The sequence below is a fragment of the Lithobates pipiens genome, unplaced genomic scaffold, assembly GCF_037356315.1.
Source record: "Lithobates pipiens isolate NorthernLeopardFrog02 unplaced genomic scaffold, aLitPip1_a1.2 Scaffold_19, whole genome shotgun sequence".
Lineage (NCBI taxonomy): Eukaryota > Metazoa > Chordata > Amphibia > Anura > Ranidae > Lithobates > Lithobates pipiens.
This window is the reverse complement of record NW_027507764.1, coordinates 507,033,312-507,061,296: the sequence shown is the minus strand read 5'-3', so window position 1 is coordinate 507,061,296 and position 27,985 is coordinate 507,033,312. Positions and strand designations below refer to the sequence as shown.

General features: G+C 41.8%; 2 protein-coding genes across 3 annotated transcripts; one reads left to right on the top strand and one right to left on the bottom strand.

The window, feature by feature from the left end:
• Position 1: 1 nt before the first annotated feature.
• Positions 2-6,223, bottom strand: POLR2K (RNA polymerase II, I and III subunit K). Its single transcript, XM_077493102.1, has 4 exons — positions 6,067-6,223; positions 5,914-5,977; positions 1,289-1,381; positions 2-164 (listed from the first exon to the last, which is right to left on the bottom strand). Exons 2-4 carry the CDS (start codon positions 5,972-5,974, stop codon positions 142-144), a joined length of 177 nt encoding a protein of 58 aa, XP_077349228.1. The 5' UTR covers positions 5,975-5,977; positions 6,067-6,223; the 3' UTR covers positions 2-141.
• Positions 6,224-9,216: 2,993 nt separating this feature from the next.
• On the top strand, positions 9,217-27,079 carry FBXO43 (F-box protein 43). Of its 2 annotated transcripts, none has more exons than XM_077493101.1 (5): positions 9,217-9,323; positions 20,472-21,949; positions 24,011-24,113; positions 24,629-24,817; positions 26,364-27,079. In XM_077493101.1, the coding sequence occupies exons 1-5, from the start codon at positions 9,312-9,314 to the stop codon at positions 26,610-26,612; spliced, it is 2,031 nt and encodes a 676-aa protein (XP_077349227.1). In that variant the 5' UTR covers positions 9,217-9,311; the 3' UTR covers positions 26,613-27,079. The 2 variants fall into 2 exon arrangements, with proteins under 2 accessions (XP_077349227.1, XP_077349226.1); XM_077493100.1 differs by lacking the exon at positions 9,217-9,323 and adding an exon at positions 12,283-12,518.
• The last annotated feature ends 906 nt before the right edge of the window (positions 27,080-27,985 follow it).

The following is a 27,985-nucleotide window of genomic DNA, read 5'->3' as shown; positions in this document are numbered from 1 at the left end:
ATATTGTCGGGCTTCAAACCTTTATTACAAATTGTTATAATTTACAGATGCATGCTGAAAAATGTTTCACAAAAAAAAAAAAAAGGCATAAAGTGATAAAAAATAATTATATCCACAATGCATTACAAGTTGTCCATTCATTCAACGGGCATCAAAAACAACCACTGAGGAAGGCGTTAAGGGAAAACTTAGGATACAAACACAGATTTTACATTTCTAATAGATAGTTTGAAGGTACATCATATCTAGATTAAAACAAGGATTAGGCCTCATGCATATTTGGCATTCTGGTGCATGTGGAGGGCACTGCCCAGCCCTGCTGTTGTCGATCTATGAAAAAACACTTTGGGGCTAAATTTCTAAAACTGGAGTGTGTAAAATCTGGTGCAGTTGAGTACAGGCAGTGGGTTATGAGGTCACAAAATGCCTGTGTTCCTCAATCTGCAGTTAGAAGCTGATTGGCTACCATGCACAGCTGCAAAAGATTTTACACTCTCAAGTAATAGTAAATCAACCCCTATGAGAGGCTAAAAGCTGTTGTGGCTGGACAGCACATTACTATAAACCTTGAGTATGTAACTCATTGCACCAACATGAGGATCTGCATTGAGCTCCCTTTCCCCTCTGAGCTTCCGGGACTACTCCCCCCCTCAAATCTCCATTTCTTCCACTCTTTACCATGATTACGGAGTTAACTATTTTTTTTTTTTATGCATCCACTGTTACCAACACGTTTATAGAAGACCTATCCCCAGAATAAAAAGACAACTGGTTAAACCCCCAGGGGATCCTGTGCTCATAGTTCTGAGTGACAGCTCAGGAGGATAGGGGGCATGACAGGCAGTGCACACAGCCCCTGCCCCCTGCCCCCCCCCCCCCCCCAAGCTACCATACTGAACAACCCTCTACTGTGCTGTCTGCTCATCTCTCCTCTTTAGTTTACAAAGAGTCCAGAGCTACAGCCTGTTTTTCAGGGCAAATAGAGTGGAAACGGTTAGCTTGTGTTGTGAATGATTGCAGCCCAAGAAGAGTGCTTTCATTCACTAGTAACACAAGCTGACAGCAGCACAAGCCAGGTACAACACTAGACCATCTCAGACTAGTGTAGTAGTCAGTTTCCTGGAGTTAGTCATTAAGACTGAACAAAGTCAGCCTAAAAAAAAAAAAAAAAAAAAAAAAAAAAAGTTGGAAAGCAGTTCATATCCTACACTGTTCTGGTATTATTGCTTTTAACCCCTTGAGCGAGCCCGCTTTGCTGTCATATTCATTTAGCGTAGTAAAAGGATACATCGTTTTGTTCTTTTCTTGTACATTATTCTGTAACCACATTCTCTACATCTGATGGGATCCCTGGCTTTTATCTCATTTTCTGTGTGGCATTCTGGAACAAAAGAAAAGGAAAATGTTATGTCAAATTATTTGAACAAGACAAGCAACAGCCCTTTATTACAGATATCCATTTTAAACTACAGGCATACCCCACTTTTAAGTACCCACGGTTTCTATGCAGAAGTGAGCCTGATTTAGCACTTTTCAGCTTTAGTAAATAAACCCCATTGTGTACTTAAAAGTGGGGTATTCCTGTATTCAGTTATCTCTAGTTGCTCAGCGGGACATAAAAATATGGTCTTCCATGATCTAATGCAAAAGCAAATATGGTTTAACTAGAATTCTTTAGACCACTTATCTGGGCTCTCATTGCTTTTTCATTTACCTTTGATTACATTACCTGTGACTTTATACTCTTGTACCCTGGATATTGTATATTCTCTTATTGATGTATGGAAATTTGTGTTAAAAAGTCTCAATTAAACACCTTTCAAAAAAAAAAAAAAAATAATAAAATAAAATAAAATAAAAAAAAAAAAAAGGAGGGAAGAATTCTTTAGAACAGGGCTGTCAAACTCAATTTTATTGTGGGCCCCATCTGCAGTATGGTTGCCCTCAAATGGCTAGTTGTATCTATAAGACTATATATCTATTTTTTTAGTCAGGTGTGAAAAGTTCTGTATGCTACGTACAGAGTGCAAGGTTTAGGGGTGCGCTATGTTGCAATCACTCAAACCCCTTCCCCAAAGCTTCCTTGCATCTTTATTCTTTCCAACCTCTCCTTTTGTAGGCAGCTCTCTCTACTACCCATGTATTTGGCTCGGTTTTACTTCCTTGGAGGTGACAATTTTAAGTTTTGACCAAAATTCTAAACCCAAATAAAACAGATTTCTTAAGAATAACAAAGTTTTTCTAATGCACCAAAATGAATTTAATAGAATAGAAATAAGTCCCATTAAGCTAACTTTTTCATCTTTGTTAAAAATTCGGCGCCATGCACAGCCCTGAACAGCTCAGCCATGGGTGTACATAGTGTTCTGGTGCCGCCAGGAGTTAATACGAGCCAAGGGACCAGAAGCCAAGAGTTCCGACTATGTCAGCCCATCTCCATTTATAGAGCGCTTTTCATTGATGGAAGCGATAGTACAGCTTCTATAAATGAAGAAGTGGGTGGAAAGGGCAGACATAGTCCGCAGAGGACAGAGAATTTTAACAAAGACAGCAGCCACAAATGCAAAGAACACTTCTCATTAAATCTAATACGGTCCCTTGTGCTGATTTTTTTTTTTTTTTTTTTTTTAAATGCAACTAAATTGAGGCTTTAAGGTTGAGGTGCCAATGGTTTGCTCCCTTAGCCCACGTTCACATTGGGCTGATTTGGCATACGATTTTGACTCTGATTTGCCAGCAATGGCGCAGTCCGAATCGGTGCGGCGCCGCACCGAGTTACAAAAGTAGTTCCTGTACTACTTTTGGCGACTTCAGGGGCATTTGAATAGACCCCTGTGCATGAACCCTCACAGAAATCTGTCAAATCCCTCGGACTGCATTTCTGGTTAGCAATCGTGCAAGTTCATCTGAACTCACACAATTTCTAACCTGCATTCAGTGTGAACCTCGGCTTAGGATTTTTTTTTTTTGGGGGGGTTTGGTCAAACTACAGTATCTAAAAAAGGTTTTGAGTTACACAGGAGGTATGCCACTAGAAAGAACTCCGTTTGCAGCAATACCTCACATGTGGTGCATTCGCCATTTACATATGAGTGTAGGACCGACGCATGCAGTAGCAGTGGGGCATAGGCAATATATATATATATATATATATATATATACATACATACATACATACATACATACATACATACATACATACATACATACATACATACATACATACATACATACATACATACATACTTGATTTTTTTTGTTTTTTTTTAAATGCTTCAATACATTTTTTTTTAAATGCTTCAATACATTTTCACCCCCTTCTGCCCATGCCAGTTTTCAGCTTTCAGCGCTGTCACACTTTGAATGACAATTGCGCGGTCATGCAATGTTGCACCCAAATTACATTTTGATTGTTTCTCCTCCCCCTAAATAGAGCTTTCTTTTGGTGGTATTTGATCACCTCTGCGTTTTTTTATTTTTGCGCTATAAACAAAAAAAAGGGGGGACAATTTTGGAAAAAACAAAACAAAAACAAAAAAACTATATTCATTACTTTTTGCTATAATAAAAATCCCAATTTAAAAGAAAAAAAAAAAAGAAAAAAAATGTATTCTTCTAGAAATTTTGGGTAAAAAAAAAGAAAAAAAATCCCAATAAGCGTATATTGATTGGTTTGTGCAAAAGTTATAGCGTCTACAAAATAGGGGAAAGATTTGTCATTTTTGTTTTAATTTTTTTTTTTTTACAAGACACCGGTGGCTCTAAAAAAAAAAAAAATAAATAAATAAAAAAAAAAATTCTCAGTCATCGCTGCAGCAATAGTCTAACCCTAACACTAGGCTAACCTCACCTTAACACACTAGGCAAAATGGTGTAAAGTCATCATGATGACACATGGTCACCCCCTGTTTTTTTCTTATTGAGCTCTACAGCACGAAGTGTTTGTTCTTTTTTTAATTCTAATACCTTATCTCACAGCAATGACTTGTAACATCCCTTCACTCTCTTCCCCATGAAAGGAATGCGGAGGGAGGGGCTGAGATAAACCTATAAGAATGTCATATGAACACTGTGAGAGAATCACAATAAGAAAAAACTGACATCTACTAGTTTGGATCTTGATAAAACAGAGGTGATGCCAATTATTTCAAGAGACAGGGAAAATCAGTAGGGGGAGGGGAAGAGGAGAAAATGATTTTCACACACAGGCATGGGAACTGACAGGGGGGGGGACAGAGCAGAGAGCAGTCAGCGTGATGACGGAGGCACGTAAACTGAACACGGTATCAGGGATCAGCAGTCATGATATGTATCGTGGTCAGTTTATAGGGTGGAGGGCATAGCTAGGCAGAATAAGCCAACTTTTTAAGATGATAGAGAGGCACAAATCACAGTACAAGCATTGTGCTTTGGAACAGGATAGATAGATATATATATTAGTTTTTTTTATTTTTTTTTATTTGGGGTTTACAAATACTTTGACCCCTATGAGTGACAAATAAAGTAAATGCAACACAATAGGCATACTTACTGTGTAATAACTGCTCTCTGCATGAAAAGTAATCACAGTTTTCAAAATATAGCCTTGTTACTTCCACCCATGTTCTCTCTTTTGTCTTTGTAGTTTGGGCCACACAAATCATAAATAGATGGGCGCTCATGGATAAATCAAATGATTTGCTCATTGTCAAGGACATCTCTTTTTTGGGCTGTCTGGAGCACATTGTTGCTGAGTGAATAATCAGGAAGTGAATGCGTGGTAGAAAAATGTGCTTGTGAAGGGCTACTATGCTGAAAGGATTGGGTGGGACAAGGGTCAAAAAGCAGCTTGTGCTTACAAAGTCGTACTGAAATAGTGTCTATATTATTCAGGTATTTGAGGGTTTAACATTGAGGTCTATGGACATCAACTCGCATGGAAGTTGGACCAAAGTAGTGCAGGCACTGCTTTGAAGTCGGCACAATTAAAGTCGTGCCAATGTGAATGGTAGTCATTGAAAATGATTTGTCGTGCTACTTTGCAGTCCCAAATTGTGGGATAAGTGTGAAAGGGGCCTTACCCTGTGTTTTCCAGAGGCACTGCAGCCTATTCAAATGGACCTGGCCTAAAGAGTTTCCTCAATCTTAGCTACAAATACTTCCACTGCGATTGCCTAGGCCAGTGATGGTGAACCTTGGCACCCCAGATGTTTTGAAATTACATTTCCCATTATGCTCCACTACACTGCAGAGTGCATGAGCATCATGAGAAATGTAGTGCCAAAACATCAAAACAGTTCCAAGGGCAAGGTTCACTGGCCTAGGCGGTGGGAACAGAAGTGGGAGTGAGTACCTGCCAAAATATAAACCAAAAAAAAAAAAAAAAAAAACTCCTTCAAAACAGTTAGAGGAGTCGTTAGAAGGAGATAAAAGCAGAATGTCCCTTTTAGGGTGAAACTCCACTTAAACTCTTTCCTGTGAAGACGAAGGATGAGCTCAGACGTGTTCACAACTCCACGTGCCCATGTCCCTGCGACGCTGACACTCCGCAGTGCTAATCACAGGCAGTGAGACATTTCCCGATCGGTGCAGCCGCAAAGTATCAGCTTCCTAGCGGGCAGAGGGAGTTGCAAACACACCTGAGCTCATCCTTAGTGAAGACTGGAAGTTCAGGGAAGTGGCACTGAGAGAAAACAGGGGCAAACAGCATTGAAAGCAGTAAACTGCCAGTGCTGGGATAATAATATTAACAGTTTCTTGCACAAAAAGTTATTTTTTTTTTATACTCAATGGGTTAAGCTAAACATACTGAGGGTTTTATACTACTTCCACATCTTATTTAATGCAGCTGAGCTGGTGGAATAAAGCACACGGACATATGATGGGACCTGCCACTGATCTGCTGGTCACCTACCTTCACCAGCTCTGACTTACCTCCACAGATATAGATCATAGGCTGCTGCTTGGGAGGCGGAGCGTCCTTCGGTGCTTCCATACCCTAAAATATAATAACTGATACTCATCGTCCTGTACAACCAACACAGCTCAATAGTAATGAACACATTACTAATAATAATCATCACTTACCGTACAGTCCGTCTATCCGTACACACCAATGTGCTCGGTATACACTCTGAGGAACACAATACTGACATCATCAGAAAGCGCCACGACGTCTCTCCCACTTCCCCTAGCAGCGTGGAAGGCCATGGTCGGCCATCTTTGTGTTGGGCAGACACCGTTCTGTGCCAGTAATGGAACGGCTGTGGCAGCTGCAATTAAATCTAAACATTCATCAAAAAGCAAAAATAAACTCCATTAAAAAAAAACTTTGAACAGTCCCTATGAACTTGGTATTTGCTGGGGAGCGTCAGTGTGATACAAATGTGAGAACACAGCTCACAGCACTCAGTTATTTCCATACACTCAGCTACTTGTACATTTATTTCCCATCATTTTAAAATCAATTCCAGGGACGTGTAATTGCTGAGCTTACATATCACATAGATGGAGCTTTGTTTCAATGATCGGTCATAGTTATTATTGTTTTTGACATTTGAACCACTTCCCGACTGCCCCATAGTAGATTTAACGAAAATGTGATGGAAAAATTTGTGCTAAGAGCTGTCGGCGGATTTTCGGACCGTTACTACGGTGCTTACATCAGCCAATTTTGGATGTGCAGACTACATTTTTTTCAGATGTGAACTCGACATCAGATTTTTTTATACTTTCGCTTATGATGATAACTGTAAACAGGACAAATGGGCGGATGAATCTCCCTAATAGGGGCACAGACAGTAATAAAAACCTGACAGGGGTTCAGGGCTGGACTGGGACACAAAATTTGGCCCTGGACTTCATCCAGACCAGCCCATTTTAATTTTGCAAACATGCACGAAAACAGTATATAAACTGTATTCAATTGCGCAAAAAACATAAGTAAAAATATTCCACTATAAATATAAACAGCTTTTTATTTCAGGATCCCCAGAGAGCCTCCCCTTACATCAGGGTCCCCAGAGAGCCTCCCCTTACATCAGGGTCCCCAGAGAGCCTCCCCTTACATCAGGGTCCCCAGAGAGCCCCCCCTTACCATAAGGGACCCCAGAGAGCCCACCTTTACATCAGGGTCACCAGAGAGAGGGCGGGCAAGAAGAGATGATGTATACTCTCTGCTGCCCGTGACTGCAGTACAGTACAGGTTAGTTGCGGTCACGAGTACTGCTCTATACACACTGCACATCCATAGTACATATTGAACATAGCCATCCTCTAACAGATCACAGCAGGAGCAGAAAAATAAATACATCAAATAAAAAATAAATAAAAGAAAGATGTAGATTTGGAGGAGGATGAGAGTAATAGAAGGGAAGTTGACACTACAGACTTAGGCTGGATTCACACCTATGCATTTTTGTACATTTTGCAGATTTGCACTACATGTTCCATAGGAAACCATGTTAAATGGACTGTAGTGCAGATCGGCAAAAAGCACTAAAAATGCATAGCTGTGAATCAGGCCTTATGATCTCCTGCCTCACAGTGTTTGGATAGACAATGGTGTCGCTATGAAATGCAACTCAGGTAAGTGTACACCAAGGATGAGCTCCGGCGTGTTCGCACACTCCATGGGCAGAGCCCACCAGGAAGTTGGCGCTAATCACAGGCAGTGAGACATTACCCTCGGCTGCAGAGATCAGAAAATGTCTCTGTGATTAGTGCAGTGCTGCACCAACTTCCTGGCTGGCTCTGCACATGGAGTATGCGAACACGCCGGAGCTCATCCCTAGTGTACACTTAGCCCCATGCTTTTTTTTTTTTTTATTACTGCCATCCAACCATCAGTGATGCTGCTTCTTAGCAATAATATTATGGAGGGTGGACAATATTAATGACTGGAGGTGTACTTTTTTTTTTTTTTTTTACTACCTCCACCAACCAGAACTTGTGGTGGAGCTTATAAATTTTACTGCAGCAGCAATGAAAATACGCTATTTTATACTATTCACCCCTGCACTTTGTACATTGTACTGTACATTACACTGTCCTCACTCCTAGGAATTGTTCTTTACATTACATTCTCCTGCACTTTGTACACTGTGCTGTACATTACACTCTCCTCACCCCTGCACTTTGTACATTACACACTCCTTACTCTTGAAATAGCGACACTTTGTCATATATAGCACACTCCTTACCCCTGCTTTTGTACACTGTGCTGTACATTACCCACTCCTTACCCCTGCACTATGTTAACTGTGTAATACAATACACACTCCTTACCTCTGTGCTATACATTACACACTCCTTACTGAAGCACTATGTACACTGTGTTATACATTACACACTCCTTACTCCTGAAAAACGTACACCGTGTCATGCATTCCACATTCCTTACCCCTGCATTATGTACACTGTGCTGTGCATTAAACACTCATTACCCCTGTGCTATACATTACACACACACATACACCACTTGACCTCTGCACATTATTCTTTGTTGTATGTTACCTACTTCTGACCACTGCACTCTATCCTCTGTGTTGTACATTACATACTACATGCTACTACATTGAATGACCTAGAACAGCTGGAAGTCCATAGCTGCATTGGTTGTTCTAGGTCAGCGACTGGGGTTACCCACCTGATCTGTGTGGCCAGTAAAAGGAGAACTTAATGCACCTTTGATGTGGGTTTCAGCAACATTATGTGAAGTTCAGTGCTAAAGTATATATAATGTATACATGTAACAATATTGTGAGGAATGCAGTCTTTAACCTTATTTATTCATAATTACCAAGTACATTTACTTTACTGCCAGCAATAAATTCTCATTTTAACCAAATCATGAATCTTCCCTGCTGCAGCATTCTCACTACCTATACAGCACCACAAACGTCATTGCTAGTTTTTTCTGGAAATTAAGATTGCCTGGCTGCCATTCTGAAGGTTCAAAGCTTCCCAAAATTCTACCATTTAAAGCTAAAAGTGTTCACTTTCTTCTAAAAAAAATAAAATAAAAATAAAGGCAGACTAAAGGGCGCCTTTTATTACTACCATTGATCTTGTGGCCCTTTTTTTTTTTTTTTTCAAATTCCCTGCCAGATTGGACACCTGCTGCAGGCAGAAGATCCTCCCAATCTGGTCAATAGATGAAGGTCTACCAATAAAAGTCATGTGGACAGGTAATGTGACCCAGAGATCTAACAAATGTGAACTTATCAGCTAACCTAACCTAACCTTGGTGCCAGGCATTACCTTGCTATTTATCCAAGAGAAACAAAAATCCACTAGGCTATCCAGAGAAGCCTTCAGGTGAACTAATCTCTATGGATTTACAGGTGGGGTATGGTCAATGTACAATTGCCTCTAGATTTGCTCTTATTGAATGTTGGTAATATATTCTCACGGAGGCTGTGGATTACCCTTTGCTCTAATGAGCTAAACTCTTAACTGAAATTGACCTCCATATTGTTCTATGTTCAGGTGCATCGTTCTAAGTTAACGGTTAATGCTGAGAACACACGGAGGTTGTTGTGTGTTTTTTTTATTTTGTCCATTTGGGCTGAATGGAAAAAAAAACATACAGATTACCCTACTAACACATCTGATGTTAGTGCTGCAATCTCCCCAGCTGAGCTATTGTGTTTTTATATATATATATATATATATATATATATATATATATATATATAGATATAGATATAGAATTTTTTTTTTTTTTTTTTGTCAAAGCTTAAATGAACAAGCTGATTGGCTACCATGCTCAACTGCACCAAATTTTGCCCCAGCATGGGTGAACGCTGTATGCCCATGTGAACGATTCCTTGGGCTCAAACGGGCCTCTTCCCTACAAACGTGTGGGCAGAACTAAAGGAAATGATATGATCAGATTGTGGTGAGTTTAGTCCACCATTTTAAAATTAACTAGAGTGCGTGTGTGCGTTCATTACTTTTTGTTAAAAGGGAAATCTTCCTATATATATATATATATATATATATATATATATATATATATATATATATATATATATATATATATTCCAGTGACAACTGTCTAAGATGGGGAATTTGCCTTACTTCCTGTGGCATCTTGAAGATAAGCAGTAGAGGGAAGTTTTCTCGGCAAGAAAAACGCTTAAGGCTACTTTCACACTGAAGCGATTTACAGGCACTACAGCACTAAAAATGGCACCTGTAAAGTTCCTCGCCTGCCTCTCCAGAGGGAAAGCCCTCGGGCTTTCACACTGGAGCGGTGCGCTTGCGGGATGGTCAAGAAAGTCCTGCAAGCCGCATCTTTGCAGCGCTATAGGAGCGGTGTATACGCTGCTCCTAAAGCGCGCCTGGCCATTAAAGACAAGTGCCAGCCCGGCTTTAACCCTTTTTCGGCCGCAAGCGGGCGGTTTTAACCCATGAATCAGCCAAATAGCACTGCTAAAAATGGCAGTATTACTATTTTTAGCGCAGCTTTACCGCCGGCGCCTGCCCGCTCCATTATGAAAGTATCCTAAAAGTTGTAGGACCATACATACATGTTAGTGGGTTAGTTCACCTTTTATCAAAAAACTGCCTATGCAGGAAAGGGGTGTTTGTCGAGAAATATAAACTGTGCTGCTCTGACTGTAGTTGAATGATGCCCTTGCTATAGGTGTAAGCCATTTATGTACCTTCAGAGGCCTGACTAGAATAATTCTAGGACGTTGCAAAGAGGCCTCGTCATTGGAGAGCTCACTCCTGTGATGGTAAGGCTGAGCAGTAATGACTAGGCCTCTCTGTTCTGGGAGTAATCCAGTCAGACCTCATGAGGTATGTACAGTAAGTGGCCTACACCTATAGCAAGGGCATTATTCAAGTTTAGTCAGAGCTGCACAATTTGTTTATCTACAGACACTCATCCGCATTGGCAGTTTTTTGGTAAAGGTGAACTAACCCTTTTGAAGAACTGGAGAGGGATTAGAATACCTGTCAAGTTTGTATTGCTGTCTGTCAAAAATTCTGAAAAACTTTGTGTCACGTTTTTTGTTTGGCAAATTGTGAAAATACTGTGTGAGTCTAGGTTTCAGTGCTGGGTCCCACATCTCTCCCGCAGGCATTTCAGACGGCCCTCTACAAACTTCTGTGGGTGTCAATACAATGTTAATGACACCCCCAGAACGCATCGCAGTGCGAACTGTGGATATGGACAGGAATCGGATCGCATGGGTCCAATTCCAGTGCGGGGGGGGGAGTCCCTGCACCTTTTTTGTGTGAATCTAATGCGAGAAAGAAGCCTCGTCTGCAATCCCAATATGAAAGCCTGAGTTCTTTCACGTTGAGGCGCTGCGCTGGCAGGGCATCAAAAGTCCTGCAAGCAGCTTCTTTGCAGCGCTTTAGGAGCGCCCCTTCCCATTGAAATCAATGGGAAGTGTCTGCAAAGCGCTTTCGGCAGCTGTGCTTTTAACGTTTAATTCAGCCACTAGCGGGGGTTAAAAGCTCCCCGCTAGCGCTTGTAAAGTGCCACTAGTTTGAGTGGCGCTTTACCAGCATTTTTCGGGCGCTGCCAGTGTGAAAGGGCTCTTAAACCCTTGGGCTTTCACATTGGCATTGCAGATGAGGCTTCTTTCAGGCGCTTCACAGGCCTTTTTAATTTATTTTTTTACACTAAAGCGCCTCAAAAAATGCCCCAGTGTGAAAGGGGGTCTGACTGACAACTGCACACTGTACACAAATTAAATTTATATCCCTTTTTTTTTTTTTTTTTTTTTTTTTCCCACTGACAAATCGAGCTCTTTTTGGTGGTATTTGTTCAACACTGGGTTTTTATTTTTTGCACTATAAGACCCCTTTCACACTGAGGCGCTGTAAATGGTACCTGCAAAGCACCTTTCCTGTCACTCCAATGTGAAGGCCAGACTGCTTTCACACTGGACCATTGAGGATGAAAGCCGTGTATCCTGAGAAGAGGATTGCATGTGGTACTTTTATTTTCAATGCAGTGATATATAGTTTTGTTTTTGTTTGATGCACACTCCATCAAAACGCTGTGACTAGAACCTAATGAAATGTGAACTCAGGACACTGGAGTACTTTATTGTGGAATGTGTCATTGTTATATACAGGGGATCTTTTCAAGCACCGTCCGCCACGACAAGTCACTGTCATGACATAACATGACCCCGCACTGTACACCCTTCAAGAACACGGACCGAGCTCTGGTGCACGCTCCCGCATCTGAGGCGCTCGCTCGTGTGTGAGGGGAAGGGGGCGCGCTTTCTTCCCATGCAGGTGACAGTTGGTTTTAGGCGGGGGATTCGAATGTCAGTGAGGGAAAGGCTGGCTGGGGGACGCCGGTTCCCATAGAGAGCAGCCGAGGCCGGGGATTGGCGTTGCCATAGGGAAACCGGCAACCTCCCGTGTAATGAGCAGAATAATAATAATAAATAAGTGTGTGGCCGGGCGGGGGTCATAGCAGGCTGTCTTCTCCTTATTTCTGTACACTCAGCTCTATGGACCCGAATTATGAGTCTGGATGCTGGAGCTTCCTACAAGGACTGAAGGTGACCAGAGGAGATGAGGGGACTGGCAAAGGGGGGTCATAGCTGGGTGGGGTGCCCTAGCTGAGATGGAAAGAGGGGTGCAATAGCTGGGCTAGGGAGATGTCATGGGGGGGTGGTGGCTTGTTAGGGGTGTCATAGCCTGAAGGGGGTACAACTGGTAAGGGGTGCTATAGCTGGGGGTCTCTATCTGTGGACGGTGCCATGGCTGTGATGGGTTTCCTCTGTGGTCTCTCCTGTAGACAGGCACTATAAATAATTCTGTATATCTCCATTCACTTTGGTTTACAGCGGTGCAGGGAATCGCACCCCATTTCCGTTCAAATCACATGCAATTCTTTGCAGTGCGATTTGAGCTCATTCATTTTGTATGGCTCAAATTGCACCGCACCCGCTCGAAAAAGGCGAATGCTTTGTTTTGTTTTCTTTTTGTCGGACTGAAATCGGATTGCATGGGTATTTGTAGCAACGCTATCTGGTTATGTCAATCGCGCTACCTTTTGCAAAGCGTTATTAGGGGGTTCGCCTGAACAGAGTGCGATTCTGACGCGATGCGGGAACTGCTGCAAATCCCACCCCACATCAGTGTGACCCAGAAGTAAAGGTTTTTCTTATGCTCTGTAGAGTACCAGATCATACCTATGCAGTTTGCTTTTTTTTTTTTTTTTTTTTTTTTTTTTTTATTGCAGTGCATTTTTACACGGTTTTTGATGCATTTTTCTTGTTTTGCATTATTTTTATTTTTCTTTTCTTTGGCCAACTTGATGGGTGGATTAAAAAAAAAACCGCAAATCGCAGCAAAAACGCACGACATGCTTGAGGGAGATGAGCTGGTGGTGTCATGTGTTATTGCAGTGCATTTTATTCAGCACGATACCACACAACCTATTGCATTGCATCATGCTGCTTGAAAATCTGTCTGGCATATTTAAAAAAAAAAAAAAAAAAAATCGTGCCTGCCATGTATTTTTGCATGTTTAGCAGCTCATTGAAATTAATAGGCTAATGGAAACACCATAAAGACATACGCATGCTCAGATGCACCTATATGATGTGAACAAGCCCTGAAATAAGTAGTCTGTCAACTAGGGCTGAAACAATTAATCGATTACTAACATAATGGGGTTAAAAAAAAACTAAAATTAACCCTTTATAGTACAAAAGGAGCAAATTGCTACTGTATTTTCACTGTCACATAGTAAAAAATGAACCCCTTACAGTAGCGATTATTTGCTCTTTTTGTACTAATCTTAGAGTGGTTTTTTTTTTTTATTTTTTTTTTTTTTTTTAACCCCATTATGTTACTAAACATCTCAGGCCTGGATCACACCTGGTTTTTTTTTTTTTTTTTTTTTTTGGTGCTTTTTGCAGAAACGCACTACAGTTCATTTACATGGTTTCCTATGGGACACGCTCACATCCATGATTTTTTTTCAGCTGCTGCGTATTTGAAAAAGACAAGGACTTTTTATTTTTTATTTTTTTAACCACTTGCTTACTGGGCACTTAAACCCCCCTCAGTCCCAGACCAATTTTCAGCTTTCAGCGCTGATGCACTTTGAGTGACAATTACGCGGTCATACAACACTGTACCCAAATGAAATTTTTATCATTTTTTTCCCACAAATAGAGCTTTCTTTTGGTGGTATTTAGTTACAGCTCGGAGTTTTATTTTTTGCTAAACAAACAAAAAAAGATGCAAAAAAAAAAAAAAATCATGTTTTAATAGTTTGTTATAAAATTTTGCAAACGGGTCATTTTTCTCCTTCATTGAAGTGCGCTGATTAGGCGGCACTGATGGGCTGCATTGGTGGGCACTGATGGGCACAGATAAGGCGGCACTGATGGGCACAGATAAGGCGGCACTGATGGGCAAAGATGGGCACAGATAAGATGGCACGGATAAGTGGCACGGATGGGTGGCACGGATGGGCACTGATAGGTACCACAGATAGATGGGACTGATGGGCACTGATAGGTGGCACTGATAGGTGGCACTGCTGGGCACTGATGGGCGGCACTGGGGTGCAGCACCTTTGAGGCAGATTTTGGGTGGCACTGTGGGTGGCACTGTGGGCACTGCTGGGTGGCACTGTGGGCACTATGGGCACTGCTGGGTGGCACTGACAGGGGGGTACTTACTTTATTTCAGGATGGCACTGCGGGTGGCAGGTGGGCACTGGCAGGGGGCAGGTGTCCGCTTGAATTGCTGGCCGTGATCGGGACTGATGTCCCGAACACGGCCGCCGGCGATCGGCTTTTTTTTTTTCTCCTCGCGCTGTCAGCGCGAGGAGGAATACTAGCCGATTACCGGCTCCGTTTTATCACATGATCAGCTGTCATTGGCTGACAGCTGATCACGTGATAAGGGGTCGGGATCGACCCCTTACACGGATCGGTGATCAGGCGAGTCTCACGGACTCGCCGATCACAGAGCGCGCCGCGCGCGCCCCTCGGGGGGCGCGCAGGCCGCTCGTAACCGGGACGACGTCAATAGACGTAGTCCCGGAAATGTAGGTCCGCGCTAATGCCGTCATTTGGCAATAGCGCGGATCTGAAGTGGTTAACACAAAAAATGTTTTTTTTTTTTTTTTTTTTGGTTCAATGGAGAAGCTGCAGAAAAGGATGTAGTAATGTGTTTTTGCGGCAATTTGTGTTTTTCACTCTGCCCAACAACAAATTACCCTTCCCTTATTTTCATAATCGATAAAAAAAAAAAAAATAGTTAGTTGCAGCCCTACTGTCAACCATGAGTTTGACGCTGAATTTATTTGTTTTTAAGGTTTGTTTGCACCAAAAGCCTTGTTTTACAGCAGCTACTGGTGTGCACTGTGTAAGGGATTAGTGCTGGGGCATTGTAATGGTGCATCACACTGTTTATTATTAACCACTTCAGCCCTGGAAGATTTGGTTGCTCAATTACTTTTTGCTATAATAAAAATCCAACTTTTTTCTTTTTTTTTTTTTTTTTTTTTTTATCGGGACTATGGTATTGTAGCGGACAAATTGGACACTTTTTACACATTTTTGGGACCAGTGACATTTTATACAGCAATCAGTGCTATAAAATGCACTGATTTACTGTGTAAATGTCACTGGCAGGGAAGGGGTTAACACTAGTGGGCGATCAAGGGGGGTAACTGTGTTCCCTAGGTGTATTCTAATGGGGGGGGGGGGGGGGGGGTGGGAAGGGGAGAGATCAATCTTCATGTATGAACACATGATCTGTCTACTCCCCTAAAAGAAATGGGATCTGTGTGTTTTGGGCTCTGTCACAAGTGATCACAGGTCATCGAGCCCTCCGGGCAAAGCTGCTGGCATGCACGCCCCTAGTGGCCAAAAGGTGAAGCGAAGTAAGATAACATTTAACCCAGCCGTGCCATTCTGCTGCAGTAAACCTGCAGCGGCTGGTCATGTAAAAAAAATAAATAAATAATTTTCTTTGCCGTATTAAAGAAAATAGGGGGGGGGGGGGGGGGGAGAATGTGTGTGTGTGGTTTTTTAGAAAAAAAAATACTTTCTGCTATAAAACTAATTTAAAATCAAACTTCTTCATAAATTTAGGCCAAAATGCGTTGTGCTACATATTTTTGGTTAAAAAAAATCCCAATAAGCGTATATTGATTTGTTTACACAAGTTATAGTGTCTATAAACTATGGGATATGTATAGACTGTTTGTCACTGTACTAATGACCGTGGCTGGGAGGGGTTTAAACATCTAGGGGGCAGGCAAAGAAAATCCACCAATTTCGTCTTGAAGAATTGTTTGCAAAAAAAATAAATTGTGTGTGTTGTTCTATAAAGCTCGCCCATTCTCTTTTGTAAACTGCATCCAAACCACACATGTGAGGTATTTCCACAAACTTTGGAGTAAGCATCAAGTCTAGAGCAAGACGTCTTCTGTAGTGTGCGTGATATGTTTGGCATCTAGTTGTCCAACATACAAAAAAATTGGGGTAATTTATATAGTGGGGGGGGGGGGGGGGGGTGGTTGAGTTTGAAAAATTGCTGTGCAAATACCATGACATAAAACAAATTGCAATAGATATGTTTGGGGGTTCTAAGTCATTTTCTATCGAGGGGGGGGGGGGGGGGGGGGACCTTATGATTTTTACATGTAGGAGAGTAATACCAGAATCGGCTTGGGCTTGAAGTGGTTAAAGTGCATTCAGACTGCATGCACAGCGTTTGACATGTATTCCCTAGTTCACACCCATGCTGTCAGTTCCAGTGCCTTCAACAAATTATTATTATTTTTTATTTTATTTTTTATCAACTACAAAGAATCAAAATGCATGTATGTGTATACAAAAAATGCATCCGGGATGCTGAAATTCTTTACACCCCCCCCCCCCCCTCCTTCTTTTTTTTTTATTTATTTTTGCCTGTTCTGGACAGCTCGGTTAATTGTGGGGATAAAATCATAATTTAATACAATAACTACAAGTATTGGCTTCATACAGCCACCAAACAGTAATTTTTGCTATAGTGGAATTTTAAGGCTGACTGAAATGTAACAAAATTGTCTTTTCTTTGCTCTCCTCCTGTGTGTACATCTAGCGGGCCACACGGAGGCAGAGCAGGCTGCTAAATGCTCCTATACCTTGGCTTGTCGTCAGTTCAAGCCACTGCACAAAAAAAAGCACGTAGTTGAAATAGATTTTTTTGTTTTTATGATTCTGTACCTATGTTGGCCACACAGAGATTTTACATTTAATCCCAAATCTTCAGTTGCCAATCACCAAAGACTGCGCTGTTGCAGAGCAACATGTTTACCAACTTTATTGTTATGTTTAAAAAAGAAAAAAAAAAAACACTTTGTTACAATGTAAAGTAGTGAGTGTACAGCTTGTATAACAGTGTAAATTTGCTGTCCCCTCAAAATAACTCAACACACAGCCATTTAATCTCTAAACCGCTGGCAACAAAAGTGGGTACATTTTACTGAAAATGTCCAAATTGGGCCCAATTAGCCATTTTCCCTCCCTGTTGTCATGTGACTTGTTAGTGTTACAAGGTCTCAGGTGTGTTAAATGTCTCTCTGTCTCTCTGTCATCCAGAGGTTGTCTTTGGGAAATGGATGTATGAGTGCTGCAGAGGTTAAAGCGGGAGTCCACCGGGACTCCGCGTGTTTTTTTTTTTTTTTTTTTTTTTTTAAGCCAGCAGCTACAAATACTGCAGCTGCTGACTTTTAAAATAGTGACACTTACCTGTCCAGCGTGCCCGCGATGTCGGCACCCGAAGCCGATCGCTAGGTCGTCTGTCGGGTCCTCCCGCCGCCATCTTGGGTATGGGAATCAGGGAATGGAGCCTTTCGGCTTCATTTCCCGGTTCCCTACTGCGCATGCGCGAATTGCGCTGCGCAATAAGGACGCTCCCCGCTGCCTCTGGGAGCTGTGTGTTTCCCAGCAGGCAGCGGGGCACTTGCGGGAAGGGGCGGGCACTTGCGGAAAGGGGCGTAAGTTACGCCCCTTTCCGCAGAGAGCTGTCCCGGAAGTGGGTGCAGTTACCTGGATTATCCAGGTAACTGCACCCCCCTCCCCCCTGAAAGGTGCCGATTGTGGCACCGGAGGGGGGGAGGGTTCCGATGAGCGGAAGGTCCACTTTAGGGTGGACCTCTGCTTTAAGGGGGGGGGGGGGGGGGGGGAAATCGGCCTGTCAGTGCTCAGTCCATACATCACACACTGCATCAAATTTGTTGTGCATGGCTGTTGTCCCAGGAGGAAGCCTCATCTAAAGATGATGCCCAAGAAAGCCCACAAACCATTTTCTGAAGACAAACTGACTAAGGACATGGTTCAGATGGTGTTGTGTGTGGCAGCAACCAGGTGAGGAGTGCAAAGACAAGTGTGTCTTGCCTACAGTCAAGCATGGTGGTGGGAGTGTACTGCAACATACTGGAGCAGAGCATTATCCCCTCTTGGAATACTGCCCTACGGCCTAGTCTCTGACCATAACGTCCCCAAGCGCACTTCCAAGACAACCATTGCCTTGCTAAGGAAGCTGTGGGTAAAGGTGATGGACTGGCTAGGCACGTCTCCAGACCTAAACCCTGTGAAGCATCCTCAAACTGAAGGTGGAAGAGCACAAGGTCTCTGACATCCACCAGCTCCATGATGTCGTCATGGAGGAGTGGAAGAGGACTCCAGTGGCAACCTTTAAAGCTCGGGTGAACTCCATGCACAAGAGGGTTAAAGCGGAGTTCCACCCATTTTAAAAGTCAGCAGCTACAAAAAGTGTAGCTGCTGACCTTTTTAATAAACAGACACTCACCTGTCCAGCGATGTGGCCACCCAAATCCTTGCTTCTCTGCGGCGCCGGCTTTGCAAATGTGGGTGCCCAGCTGTGGCTTCACAAATATTTACAAAAAATGTAAGGTGTACTCACTTTTGTGAGATAATGTGTATGTAGCCCCTGTCAGGTTTTTTAAATTGTTGCTCGGTGTCCTTACTGGGAGATATACCCTCCCTATTTGGCCTGGTAGCTGTTGTCACTGGGATAGAAACTGGTGGGGAAAACCTGTTTTGACTATTAGAATCCTTTTAACTATATCATGTTAAAGCTGAACTCCCAAACAGATATATTATAATAAAATATATAAATAAATTAGGGGGACTCCAGAGCCGGGCTGCATTTTTACATGTTACCATTAGTCACAATTAATACATATAAGGGAGCTGTATTGCATGCTAAATGATTAGGATTTCTGGTCCTGAGATGTACCCAGCTCTGGCACAGCCCTGTCTGGCACGGCAGGAGACCTAATTATTCTATGCTACACTTAGTGACTCTAAACTGTGGTTTAAAAAAAAAAAAAAGTATTCTTTTTTGTTCTCTATGGCCCTACTATATGTAGGGAACTAGTCACCCTCTCTTGCTCTCATGATGGACTAGTGCACGTGACTGCAACTAATGTGCACTTATTAAAAATGGGAGAGGTTTGGGAGCTCATGGAGGCAGAAAAAATGCGGTATGGGCTGCTTGAGCTCATTCAGCTTAAGGCTGGGTTCAAACTGCTGCGGCTACGAGAAGCGGATGTGATTCGCACTGCAGTGCAAATCGCATCCGATCTCTGTGCGACGCGAGTTCAGCCATACAGATAGTATGGCTGAATTCGCATCGCACCCGCCCCAAACTCGCACAGGACCCTTTTTTTTTTTTTGGTCCACAGCAGAATCGGATCGCATGGGTGTTCACACCATGCGATCCGATTCCTGTCTGAGTTTGCAGATCGCACTGCGATATGCGAACTGATCTGGGGGTGTCATTAACATTTCACTGACACTCCCAGCAGTTCGCATAGGGCAGTGTGAACTGCCGCCGGGAGGCATGCGATGCGGGAACCCGCCACGGATTTGCGTCATTCCCGCATCGCTGCAATGTGAACCCAGCCTTAATGAAGCTGTATTTTCCCCAGGTGTAGTGTACAGCCTGTCATTACCATGACTGGCTGTACTCGTGTACCCTAAATTGTCAAAAGTATGTGGTGGTGCTATTGTACACACAGCTAAAGGGCACTGTTGGTGAAAAGAGCCTTCATTGTTTACAATCTCTAATAGCTAGGTGTCTTCCCTTTTTAAAAAAAAAATAAAAATAAATCACCAAACACACACAGAAAACTGAAGCCAAGCCCAGCCATTACCCATGTGTGCAGGACATTGTCCTGTAGAATGAATGGCTTTAAAAAAAAAAAAAAAAAAAACTATTCTACAGGACAATGTCCTGCACACATGGGTAATGGCTGGGCTTGGCTTGTGTGTTTTTTTTTTTTTTTTTTTTTTTTTTTTTTTTTTTATATTTCAACAGGAATTTTTCTGTACTTTGTCGAGAATGTGTACCTAAAAACTTGTATGCTGTTCCATATTACATTTTTGTTGAGTTTTTATAAATTGAAAACTGGCTTATTTGATTTTCTGGCATAAGTGCATTCCTAACCATCGTTTTATGTTTTATAGGCTTACAGAAGAAAGAAACAGGACATGGCCTACAAAAGAGCGGTTTTTGACAGTCCTGCTGAAAACCATGTTGGTTATGCACAGGGTGCAAAGAAAGATGTTGGTTACAGAGCGTCTCGGATGTATATATCTCAAGACAGTGGATACAATGAATCCCTCAAGGCCTTAAGTCCTGGATGCTGTGAAACCAGCACTGATTCTTCAGAAACAAATACTCCCACTAATGAGAATTCTGAAAACCTAGATCCAACTTTGCTGTGCTCTCCTATAAGAAATGAAGAAATCTGGGAATGTGAAACTGGGACATTTCCTAAAAGGCAAAATCAAATCTATGAAACTCCACGTGGTGTTAAAAAAGACTGTTCGCTACGACGTAGACTACTTGTAGCCAAAGCTACATCTGGTGGAAACCTTGACTTTGAAGCATCAGAATATTCAGTGGAAACCTCCAAAAGCAGGAAACCTCAACACTTTGCTAGATTTGAGACAAGACTTTATAATAGTTTGGATTCTCCTAGAGAAACCATTTACAAACCCTTAGCTACAAGCACTTTAAAAGCCGAACCTGATGTTGGTACCTCATGTAAAAACTGGAGGATGTCTTTTGCTCAGCAGAGGTCTTCCACCATAGATGATTCTAAATGTAGCCCTGATCCTTTCTCAGATGTAGACAACCTGTCTCCGGTTAAACCTTCATCAGATTCTCCTAATGAGAGCATTCTGAGTATTAGTGAGGAAAACACCCCAGAGATACCAGCTACTCCAGTCTGCAATTTAATTTCTCATGCCAAAGAGGATTTTCAAACGCCTGTTAGCGATCTTGCAGCTAATTTTCATTTTTCTTTATGTACACCCACTGCAGCACAAGCGAGTGATTTGGAAAACTCCATAACTGAGGATAGTGCCTTTCACTCACTCAGCTTTGATAAATCGCAGGACTCTTTAACTGATCATGAAGGCTCTTTCCAGGAGCTAATTCAAAAACCTAAGGAGACCCCGAAATCTGCTCCTAACAAAAGTCGCCTCCGAAAATTGGATAGATGTAGAAGACTATCCACTTTGCGGGAGCGAGGCTCACAGTCTGATGTTGAAGAAGATTATAGTGAAACGCATATACTAAGTTCAATATACAAATCAAAAGTAGCAAGAGAATCTGTGGATGAGGAAAATGAACTAAGCTTTGTAGGCTGCCAAACCAATTCTGTTTTAAAGGTTGAAGATTTAACGGGTACACCGGCCCTGCGTGTTGTTCATGAGATGTTGACAAGAAGTACCAGAAAGAGGGCTCAGCAGACCACTGTGCAGGATCTTCTGGGCAGTTTGGATTTTTCATTGGCATCAGAAGATGTACTTACAAGACTCATCGGCAGGAAAATGGGTCTAGAAAAAGTAGACATCTTGAATGAGTTGAAGTTCCGAAACTTGAACCACATATTAACTTTTATCTTTAAAGTCTTGGATGTTGAAAGCATTTGCAGGTAATGGCAAGGAAATTTTGTGGCTAAGCCAGTAAAGTGTATACATGTGTGATATCTATCGCCATTTTCTTGTTCCTTCAGAGCTATTGTGTTCTCCCGGAGGAGGGAGGGAGTCGCCCTGGCCCAAAGAAACACCCAGTGATTAGTGCATCAAAAATCAGACAGGCTGGTTGTACCAAAGTTGCTCAATCGGCCTGCCAATACATGGTTCAAATCTCAGCTGAACCGGCCAAGATTCAAACAGTCTATGACCGACATGGGAAGGGAGGTCCAGATTTCCTTATATAAAATGTGTCTCATTTGGTGAATTGGCTTACAAAAAGATATTGATAGTGAGTCCAGAGGTGGGCAACTAAAGTGGTGCATGACCTGGAAGAGAAGACCATCTGGGACAGACTGGGGGGGGGGGGGGGGGAAAGGAATGATTGAAACCCTCAATATATTGTGTTTTTCCACTTTTGTAGTCAAATGTTAGAATACCACTTCACACAGCAAACAAACCAAGCCTTAAATGGCAGCCTGCAGAATTTCTAAACAATCCGTGTATCTGTCCTCATTTAGACAATTGTGCATGAGGAAACGAATGTCTCATTACTGCACCAATATCCCATATTAAACTATAATACATTAAACATTGCATGGGGACTTTTAAGGGTCCATCTATTAGTACACTTAATGGTAATCAATCCATGAATAGCGAAAAATAGAAAATGATCTGGCACAAACCACAGTGACAAGCCTCCATCCCTAATTCTAGTTGCAAACAAAGAAAGGATACGGTCATGGGACTCATGAATACAATTCACATTTTATTAAAAAAAAAAAAAAAATGTATATCAACCCAATATTGGTGTATAACCTCTTAGTATTGATCCCATCATATGTTCACTATATCAGACCTGATTGCTCATACTATAACATTGGATCCTTTTTGATTAGCTGTAACAATTAAACACATTTTGGATAATTAAATACAGAAATGGTTATAGATGAATATATGCAGTGTTCTGAGCATGATGGGTTACTGGGTCTTTTCTAAACCTGACACATGTGCCTTGTATAGCTGTTTTCTTTTTATATATAAGCCAAGCATGTTTGGTATTTTACAAGTGTTTGTAGCCTTTCAGGCAGAATGAAGTCTGTCCTGATTGTATCCAAAGTTCTTCAGTTTTATAATTTTGATCAGGAAGGTGGGTTAACGGTTAAAGGACAACTGTACTTTGATGGAATGCTACCTCCCCCTTGCCAATTGTCTCAGTAGTAGAAATACCTCATGCAGACATCTGGCTATTCAGACTTGTGGGCACATACCCTGCCAGACAATGCTTTATATAGCCCCCAAAGCATTGCTGACCTGTTCACAAAAGCGCATATAAATTTGAAATCTTTAAATCTAAACAACCAGAAGTATGGCCTTTTGTACCTGGGCTTGTGCTGAAGTGGTCATATGGTAGACGTGAAAGAGTTCTCCTTTACCACTGATGGCCAGACAGGGGTTTTAAGTTGGAGTTTTGGAATGTACCCCCCTCTCCGGTGCAGCTATGGTGTTGCATAGTAACATGGTGCTTCTGCAGTGTACTGTCAGGGAAGCAGCTTTGCAGAGTAACTCTTGGAGCATCAGGCAGAAAAGGAAAATGTGTACAGAGGAATGAAAAAAAATCTTGAATGCTATTGAAAATTATTAATAAAAGGACATGGAGTTAAAGGGACCATGTTAAACTTGTGATTCTGCTGTTGGCAGTACAGAGACATTTTGCCGCTTTGGATTTTGAATAAATGCCACATAAAAAGGTGGATTGCATTCTACAATTCTGTGGCTTGCAAATTGTCTCGAGCCTAAAGGCACAATCTGATGGATGGCCTGCAGTTGGGGAGGATTGGGATGTGCCTGGATGTGCCTGCTAACTTTTGCTTCTGGATGCTAAGGCGCAAGAACTGTGTGTACTCAAAAAAAAAAAAAAAAAAAAAAAAAAAAAAATGTACATAGAAACTTGGAAAATATTCTTCTGTACATTGTAGAACTTTATAAACGATTAAATGGTTTTAATGTATCTCTCTTAGTATTTGGAAAGTAAGCAAGGCATGGCGGGAAATTATTGTTCAAGACAAGGATGCAAATCAAAGGAGAAAAGTATTTCAGAAAAAGATGAGAGCTGAAATGGAGGTAATTATAATTTTTATTTTTTATTTTTTTTTTTTTTATTATTATTTATATCTTCAGTTTTTAAGAGTAAGACCATTATTTATCTAGCTCTCGGGCTTAGCGGGTTTCAATGTCATGTGACTTGCACATGTCCAGTTAGCGATCAGCAAAGTGAATTTTAGTGAAAGCACGTATGCAAATCATTGTCTTTTTTTTGTCTAGGACAGACATTTAGCAGTATGGTTGTTCAGCAGTAGGTCCATGACACCAGTTGGGGACTGTTGTGAGCAATCGAGTAGTCTTCCCTTGAATTCCTTATATTTTTTTTTTTTTATTTTTTTTTTTTTAAAGGCTTACAATCTGGACAAAGTTTATTTTTGGTTACTGAGCATCATCTTGAAATAGTACTTGGGGACTTGCACTAACAGTCGACAGCATTCCGTAGTCTGTAAATGTGAGGGTCTCTCTTGAAGCTGAAAGTGTTACCTTCATTTTCAGCCCTGATAACGTATGTTTGTTTTCTCTTAATATTTAAGCAAGGGTGGATGATTTCTTCCGAAGATGCTGCTACCAGATTACAAGCATTAAACCGTTCTGCTCTGAAATCCGTTCAAGCTCAAGCTAGGCTGGTCTTCCATACACCTACCTCGTTAGATGTTTCTTTGACACCAATAGAGAATACCTCTGTTCCCCTGTCAGGAAGAAAACAGCAGGAATATATGAAGGTCAGTTTGCTACTTTTCCTAAAATCCTATTAACAAAACATGTTGGTGTTTTTTGTCTGCAAAAGGGGTTGGCTTTTCCCTCTTGCCTCCTGACCCTTACTATTGGCTGGTGACAACCACCATCAGTGTTGGGAAGGCTTACTGATGTTTGCATCTAGCGCCACTTAAGGTTTACGGGGGTTTTGGAGCACTGCAAAGGAAACAGTTTAATGATTGGACAGGGTCAGGGCTTGGCTTGGGTAGAAGCTGAGGGCCCCATGTACAGCCTGGGCTTAGGATCCAAGAGGCAACACCCCCTTTGTTTCAACCAAAAAAATTAAACACCGCTTTTAAGTGACCTTTTTATGCTGCACTTAGCTGGTGTTTGTTTCATAGAGTTCATTCCTGTCTTTGTTTGAGCTGCCTATACAAGTGCAGTCTAATGAAAGGACTCTTAAGCTGGATTTACACCTATGCGTGTTTTTATGTGCTTTTTGCATTACAGATCGTGTTCCATTGGAAACCATGTTAAAGCGAGAGTCCGCCGGGAGTTCCGCTTTTTTTTTTTTTTTTTTTTTTTTTTTTTTTTTTTTTTTTTTTTTTTTTAAAAGCCAGCAGCTACAAATACTGCAGCTGCTGACTTTTAAAATAAGGACACTTACCCGCCCAGCGCACCCGCGATGTCGGCACCCGAAGCCGATCTCTCGATCGTCTCTCGGGTGCTACCGCCACCATCTTGGGTATGGGAATCAGGAAGTGGAGCCTTTCGGCTTAATTTCCCGGTTCCCTACTGCGCATGCGCGAGTCGTGCTGCGCAATAAGGATGGACCCGCTGCCTCTGGGATCTGTGTGTTTCCCAGCAGGCAGCGGGGGACTTTCGGAAAGGGGCGTAGATTCTGCAGAGAGCTATCCCGGAAGTGGGTGCAGATACCTGCACTGGTACCTGCACCCCCCCCCTGAAAGGTGCCAATTGTGGCGCCGGAGGGGGGGAGGATTCCAATGAGCGGAAGGTCCACTTTAGGGTGGACCTCCGCTTTAAATGGGCTCTAGTGCAAATCTGCAAAAAGCACTAAAACTGCATAGTTGTGAATCCAGCCTTACAAACTCTCCCTTGTCTGGTCTGACTTCTAGCCTTCAATTCCTTGTGGACTAGCTCCCTCAACCCCCACATATTGATTAACACTTTTTGGTTTTATACATCCTCCTTGTATATAACTTTTCAATTGTGCACCATATGCCCTTCTCTCTTCTTTCAACATAATTCACACTGACTATATTGGCATAATGAGATACTTTTCCACTGGCACTTTAAGATTACTAATTAGTTGTGCTGCACTACTGTGAAGGTCTACGATTGTGAAAATATATCTATATATCTATATATCCCCTATGTTTTCAATAGAAAACCTAAAGTCAAAATTATTTTGTGGGATAACCCTGTGTCTATTAACATAAAAAATAAAAATATATATTTATATTAATATACACGCACATTTATGTCTTTTAGTTCATTAGTCTTGATTTTCACTAGTTTGCTTATATCTAACTATAAAACCTTTTGTTGCAGATTGCCAAAACTTTGTTCACGGATGAAGCTTTGAAACCTTGCCCGCAGTGCCAGTACCCAGCTAAATATCAGCCTCTAAAGAAGCGTGGCAAGTGCAGTAGGAAGGATTGTGGCTTTGACTTCTGTATTCTATGCTTGTGCGCGTTTCATGGCTCGAAAGAATGTGGCTCGGGGTCAGGAAAGAGAATCCACAAAAAGGATATTCTCCCTGGAAGTGCTCAGAGTAAGCGCAATTTGAAAAGGCTTTGAATTATTTCATCCCCCTTTTTTGGCTTTTATCAGTGTTTTTTTAAAATTTTTATATCGTTTAGTACTGTATTTTGCAGCATCTGCTGTTTACAGTTCGCCATACTTGCATGCACACACACCACCGGATGGGGCAAACTTATTGTGATACAAATGTATTGCAGCTGTAGCACTTCTTGTCTCCATTTTGCATCTAAATATATATATATACTGGTTCTGGAACAGTATTTAGAGCCACCTTGCTTTTGTGTATAAGCAAATTAGTTTAAACTGACATTATATTTATTTTATTTATTTTTGTTACATTTCTTACTATGTAGACACTATTTTAAATAAAAATGTTTTAGCTACAGTTTTAACTTTACCAATTTAAACTTGAAATGCTGTGTGCCCTGTAGTTTAAAGTGTCTAAATATGTACTTGTTTGTTGCTGTACAGTTCATACTGTTGTACATAAAAACACAATTTTTCAAATTTTGTTGTTTGCCTTCCTTTGAATACATTTTGTTAAGCAGATGTTGATATAAGAGCATTTTCTCCAATGCAACACTTTTTTTGTCCTAAGAATTAAGGTATCTTTTTATAATAAAGCAAGAAAAATCACACCAAACAAGATTATTTCACCTATTACTATAAATGGGGAATTTATTTATTTATTTATTTTTTTGTGTCTGTCTTTATGGAATATTGCGGCTTTTGCTGTTGGTGTGTGTTTTTTGGGTTTCCTTTTTTATTTTTATTATTTGTGGCTTTAATAAAGGCCCTTTTGTGTGACTTCAAGGTTGTCCACACTAGAGTGAAATGGTTAAGGACTGCTTTACAAATTGCATATCATCACATTGGAGCTTGTTGTATTAACCGCTTCGCGGACGCTAACTGCCCGGAGGCCGTACCTGGACGTCCTCGCATCGGGGAAGTTCTGTGCTGGCCGTGTCCCTCGGACACAGCCAGTCACAGATCGCTGTAAACGGCCAATCACAGCGGCCGTTTACAGCGCGATCGGCGTGTCCAATGAGAGATGATCTCATATGTAAACATATGAGATCATCTCTCAGCGCCGCTCTCCCTCCTCACACAGACTGAGTGTGAGAAGGGAGAGATTAACGGCTGCAGTGGCCGTAAGTGTGAAAAAAAAAGTGCCACCTGTTAGTGCTATCTGTCCCCAGTGCAACTTATCGGTGCCACATATTGGCACTAATATGTGGCACTGTCATCGGTGCCACGTGTCCTTGTCCTGGTGCTCCAGGGCCTTCAAAAGTTTAACCACTTTCAGACCGGACCATTTTGCTGGTAAATGACCAGAGGTCTTTTTACAATTTGGCACTGCGCTGCTTTAACTGGTAATTGCGCGGTCATGCAATGTTGTACCCAAACAA

Bases quoted from the DNA above. Each gene is read 5' to 3' on its own strand.
- POLR2K (XM_077493102.1), bottom strand. From the start codon at position 5,974: ATGGAAGCACCGAAGGACGCTCCGCCTCCCAAGCAGCAGCCTATGATC. The intron at 1,382-5,913 runs GTAAGTCAGAGC...CTTTTGTTCCAG, and splicing joins TATGATCTATATCTGTGGAG to AATGCCACACAGAAAATGAG. The intron at 165-1,288 runs GTATCCTTTTAC...CGCCTTCCTCAG, and splicing joins CAAGAAAAGAACAAAACGAT to TGGTTGTTTTTGATGCCCGT.
- FBXO43 (XM_077493100.1), top strand. From the start codon at position 12,468: ATGGACCCGAATTATGAGTCTGGATGCTGGAGCTTCCTACAAGGACTG. The intron at 12,519-20,471 runs GTGACCAGAGGA...TATGTTTTATAG, and splicing joins GCTTCCTACAAGGACTGAAG to GCTTACAGAAGAAAGAAACA. The intron at 24,114-24,628 runs GTAATTATAATT...TTAATATTTAAG, and splicing joins AGATGAGAGCTGAAATGGAG to CAAGGGTGGATGATTTCTTC.